Here is a 5,291-nt window from a genome sequence, read left to right as displayed (position 1 = left end):
GTATTGTCAAGAGGAAAATGAGAAACAAGAGACCAAAAAATGCAGATGAGCTGAAGGCCACTGTCAAAGAAACCTGGGCTTCCATACCACCTCAGCAGTGCCACAAACTGATCACCTCCATGCCACGCCGAATTGAGGCAGCAATTAAAGCAAAAGGAGCCCCTACCAAGTATTGAGTACATGTACAGTAAATGAACATACAACATTTCACTAAAAATGTTTTTTTAATTGGTCTTATGAAGTATTCTAATTTGTTAAGTGAATTGGTTGGTTTTGTTAAATGTGAGCCAAAATCATCACAATTAAAAGAACCAAAGACTTAAACTACTTCAGTCTGTGTGCATTGAATTTATTTAATACACAAGTTTCACAATTTAGTTGAATTACTGGAAATAAATGAACTTTGCCATGACATTCTAATTTATTGAGATGCACCTGTATATATCAGGTAAGGTAAGTTGTAAAAGTAGCCAGCTAACATAATGTTTCACAGTTTTGTGTATTTCATTAGCTTATTTAGGCTAATAATATCGGCTGAGACATGTGATAGGACAAAAGTAGGAAAGCGAAATGCATGCACATCTTGGCGCAAATGCTATCCACATAAATTGACAAAACAAATTATTTCTTTCTCTCTTTGTGTGTAAGAATGAGGGTTATTTACTAATTACAAAAACATATACTGTGTGAATAACAATAACATATATTTTAATTAATTATTATTTAAATGTTCTTATTTTGTAGTCATATGCGTACTTTACGGTTTATAATTTCTGTTTTATAGGTTAAAAAAGCTAAAAAACTGGAACCTGCCTAAGTAGCTTGTATAATAAACTTACTCATGGTTAGAAATTCTTGATGTACAGTATAGAAATGTACAACTAAACTGCATCAGTAAATCTGCAGCTGAATTCGTAGTCAGTGTTTAGTCAGAATTGCACAAGATTCTCAGCTCTTACATCTATTTATTCTACATGACCAATTTCAATATAATGTTCCTCTTGAAATACAAAAAAATCTGAATGACTCCCCTGAAATATGTATGAGAAGACATCTTAGTCCTATGTATTAGATATCTCTGCTGGTTGCACAGGTTGGGGTTGTCATGGTGACTACAGGGTTTCTCACACTTCATGTCTTCCATTTGTTGGGTCAACTTATGTGCGCTGTAATGTTTCACAGTTCTGTATGGTAAAAACCTGTATTTCTGTCTAGCAGCTGTCTTACCCCTTATGACGTACAAAGCAGCTTGCGTATTTGCTGCATCATGATTGCCTTTTTAAAATGTTCTCATCACTCAGAAAGTTTATGTTACCCTTCAACTGATCGATAATAACAGCAAACTAATAAACCTATAAAGTTTGAATCAAGTAATCTTGTGCCGACCCTCGCTCTTACAGTGTTATATACTGGAAGTAATGATAGAGCACATACGAAAACTTGTTTACATTAATTACATATTCTAAGGAAAATATTAAATGATTCTAAAATATATTAAGTAAATTATTTGAGTTGTTGCTCAAGTAAATATCTTATTATTATTACATTTGAAAACAGTGATACTTTTTTCAGGATTCTTTGATGAATAAAAAGCATTTGTAACCAAGTATCATTGATGTGAATGACACTATATTTCATTTGTAATGAAGCATCAGAGGGAAAGCTTTCTGGTGAATAACTTCATTTCTGATCGAACACATGGTTTCAAAGACTACATAATATATCATCATTAAAAGAAAAATATAATATTATATATATATATATATATATATATATACACTCCCCTCCAAAAGTATTTGAACAGTGAGGCCAATTCCTTTATTTTTGCTATAGACTGAAACCATTTGGGTTTGACATCAAAAGATGAATATAAGACAAAAGATCAACATTACAGCTTTTATTTCCAGGTTCTGGATCTGATACACAACTTAGAAGATTGCACCTTTTGTTTGAACCCACCCATTGCTCATGTGACCAAAAGTATTGGAACATGTGACTGACAGGTGTGTTTTGTTTCCCTGGTGTGTCCTATTATATTGATTATTCAAACTATAAATAGCACTGAATGTCTGCGCTCAGTTTCAGATTTGAATTTTGCCTGTGCAGACTGCATTTATAGTTAGATGTGTAACCAACATGAAAACCAGAGAGCTGTCTATGGGTGAAAAACAAGGATTGGTGAAGCTGAGAGAAGATGGAAAATCAATCAGAGCCATTGCACAAACATTGGCCATGGCCAATACAACCATTTGGAATGTCCTGAGGAAGAAAGAAACCACTGGTGTACTAAGTAACAGAACTCAAACAGGTAGACCAAGGAAAACATCAGCAGCTGATGACAGAAAGATTGTGACAGCTGTAAAGAAAGACCCTAAAACAGCTGTTAGTCACATCAGCAACAACCTCCAGAGGGCAGGAGTGAAGGTATCAAAATCTACTGTTCGCAGAAGACTACACGAACAAAAGTACAGAGGGTACACCAGAAGATGCAAACCACTCATTAGCAAGAAGAATAGGAGACGAGCCTCAAAAATTCTGGGACAAAGTTTATGGACTGATGAGACAAAGATTAACTTTTACCAAAGTGATGGAAAGGCTAAAGTTTGGAGAAAAAAGGATCTGCTCATGATCCCAAACATGCAAGCTCATCTGAAACACAGTGGAGGTAATGTCATGGCTTGGGCTTGCATCGCTTCTTCTGGGACGGGCTCATTAATCTTAACATGACGGCAGCAGCAAAATGAACTCCGAAGACTACAGAAACATTTTGTCTGCCAGTTTACTGAAAGATGCAACCAAACTTATTGGGAGATCCTTCATCATGCAGCAAGATAATGACCCAAAACATAGTGCCAAAGCAACAAAGGAGTTCATCAGGGGCAAGAAGTGGAAGATTTTAGACTGGCCAAGTTAATCTCCAGACTTAAACCCTATAGAGTATGCATTTTACCTGCTAAAAAAGAGACTGAAGGGAGTAACCCCCCAAAACTGAAAGAAGCTGCGGTGAAAGCCTGGAAAAGCATGACAAAAGAAGAATGCAAACGTTTGCAAAATGCCCGATCTTTGAGCCTGTCAAGCCCCAAAATGGGCAAAATAAGCACTATTATTTTGATCATTTTGGGGCTTGACAGGCTCATAGATTGGGCTCAGTTCTAAAAAAAAGTAACTAAAGCAATGCTCACTTTGCTGTATGACAGATCGGTTCCACCCAGAGCACAATGGCATAGCCCCAGTCCAATTACATTCACTTAAACTCTGTACACATGAGAGAGCATTCGTAAACCTTAATCAAGACTTCATCCACCGAACTGTCTGTGCAAGAGTCAATTCATTATATTACCAACAGCAGAAGAATCCATCAGAGAGAGCCTGATCACGAGCACCAGCATACTGCTGGGAAACATTGTTACTCTACGGAAGAAGGGATTTTATTCGCTTTATTTTCACGTTAAAAGCTTTCCTATGAAGCTTGGTACATTTTAACCTTTTGATGTACAAAAATAAAATATTTCATGATGTGTCATGTCAGTTCTGTACAATATTATTGTCCAAGAGACACATTTATGACCTGAATACTCTCATTTTGTAATTCACAGGGGGATTCCAGGGAAGAAATGTGGGACAATTATTGTGAAGGCCGAGGAGCTTAGCAACTGCAGGGTAAGAGCTAATATTGATCATGTAAATTCAGGTCTTATTTGTGCCCCATGCTTGCTTATGCCCATCCAAGCTTGGCCAATATCACTCACTGCCAGTTACCTATAGACAATATATAGACTTATATGTCTTTAATACAGAAGTATAAACAAAGATAAACATAATCAAACACACCCAATAACCCAAACAATACCCAATATTTGTATGTGCTGTTGATTTTCTAGTAGATTTTTATGTGTGTAGAGTGTCACATTGTTAACTTAGCAACATGCTAACGCCAAACTGTGTTAAAATCAATTATAAGCCAAGTCTCCTGTGCAGTTCCATCATTGATTTTGTAATTTAGATTTTTTTTTTCAGATGGAATTGGTGTAGTAGAGCATCACATTGTTAGCTTAGTAACATGCTAAAGTCAAAACTCTATTGAAATCAATTGAGAGCCTATTCTCTCGTGTGCTTCCATCACTGATTTTGGTTTTTGGTAATGAAATTTTGTGTGTAGTAAAGCATCGAGTTGTTAGCTTAGCAACATGCTAATATGAAACTATTAAAATCAATGATAAAGCGAGTTTTCTATGCATATGCATCAAAGATTATATGATTTTGAGGGTCACACTTTATTTTAAAGGGGTCATATGATGCTATTTTAAAGATCATTATTTTGTGTATTTGGTGTAACAGAATATGTTGACATGCTTTAATGTTCAAAAAACACATTCTTTTTCAAATACTGTACATTATTGTAGGTCCTCTATGCCCCGCCTCTCTCAAACGGATCATTTTCAACAAAGCCCCCTCCTTTGACAAGCGCAGTCTGCTCTGATTGGCCAGCTGACCCAGTGCATTGTGATTGGCCGAACACCACAAGCACGCGTCGGAAATGTAACGCCCCTTACCATAATCGCAGGTCAAGACAGTTAATAATGTCGTTAGTTTTACCATCAGTTCAAGCCCGAAAGGGCAACAGAGTCGCGTGACAGACACAGTGATGATGCAGTACACAAGCCGCGGTTAAGACAGCTTTTTGTCTTAAGAAAAAAAAATCTTTTTTTTTAGAAATAGTTGTGCTGTTCTGTTGTAAATAAATCTTAACCAATGATTCCTAATTGCATCTACTTCCGGAAGGCCAAATAAAGTGCTTTTGCTTTCGCACTGAAACACAGTGTCTCCCTGACATGGCTGCATCAACATGACTGATGTTCCTGAAACCACACCTTATTTCTTTGCGTGCACATTTGGGTGGCATTATGCTAATATTTCCACATAGTGATGTAGATATGTGGGGGCATGTTAGAACGAGCCGTTTTAGGTAGGCGTGGCTGACTCTTAACTTTTATAAAGAATATCTCTTTGGATTTGAGACTTTAGTCTTTGCAACTTTACAGATCTTCTTTATGCACCAAGAGCTTGTAACACTCCAAAGAGAAAGGAAAACTTGAAATCGCATCATATAACCCCTTTAAGGTCCAATTCTCGCTTTTCGTAAGAAAAATATCCATATTCAAAATGTAATAATCACTTGAATCTAGCTTGCGCTCACGGTTGTAAACAGAAGCAGTTCCGGGGGAATGAAGAGGTTGGCTTTGTGCATGCGCCGCTCAGAAGTGACGCACGTGGAAGCGCAGGGGAGAGAT

At 36.9% G+C, this 5,291-nt stretch overlaps 1 protein-coding gene across 1 annotated transcript in view; it reads left to right on the top strand.

Moving 5' to 3' along the window:
- Nucleotides 1-5,291, top strand: part of LOC107666208 (copine-8) — a 103,907-nt gene that overhangs the window by 49,807 nt on the left and 48,809 nt on the right. The window contains exon 7 of the mRNA XM_016457420.1: nt 3,597-3,660. Coding sequence (XP_016312906.1) covers nt 3,597-3,660 — 64 coding nt within the window. The remainder of the gene's footprint in view (nt 1-3,596; nt 3,661-5,291) is intronic.

Source organism: Sinocyclocheilus anshuiensis, unplaced genomic scaffold (assembly GCF_001515605.1).
Source record: "Sinocyclocheilus anshuiensis isolate Anshui unplaced genomic scaffold, SAMN03320099.WGS_v1.1 scaffold1016, whole genome shotgun sequence".
Lineage (NCBI taxonomy): Eukaryota > Metazoa > Chordata > Actinopteri > Cypriniformes > Cyprinidae > Sinocyclocheilus > Sinocyclocheilus anshuiensis.
Note: the sequence above shows the minus strand (reverse complement) of the source record. Positions and strands in the feature narration are given on the sequence as shown.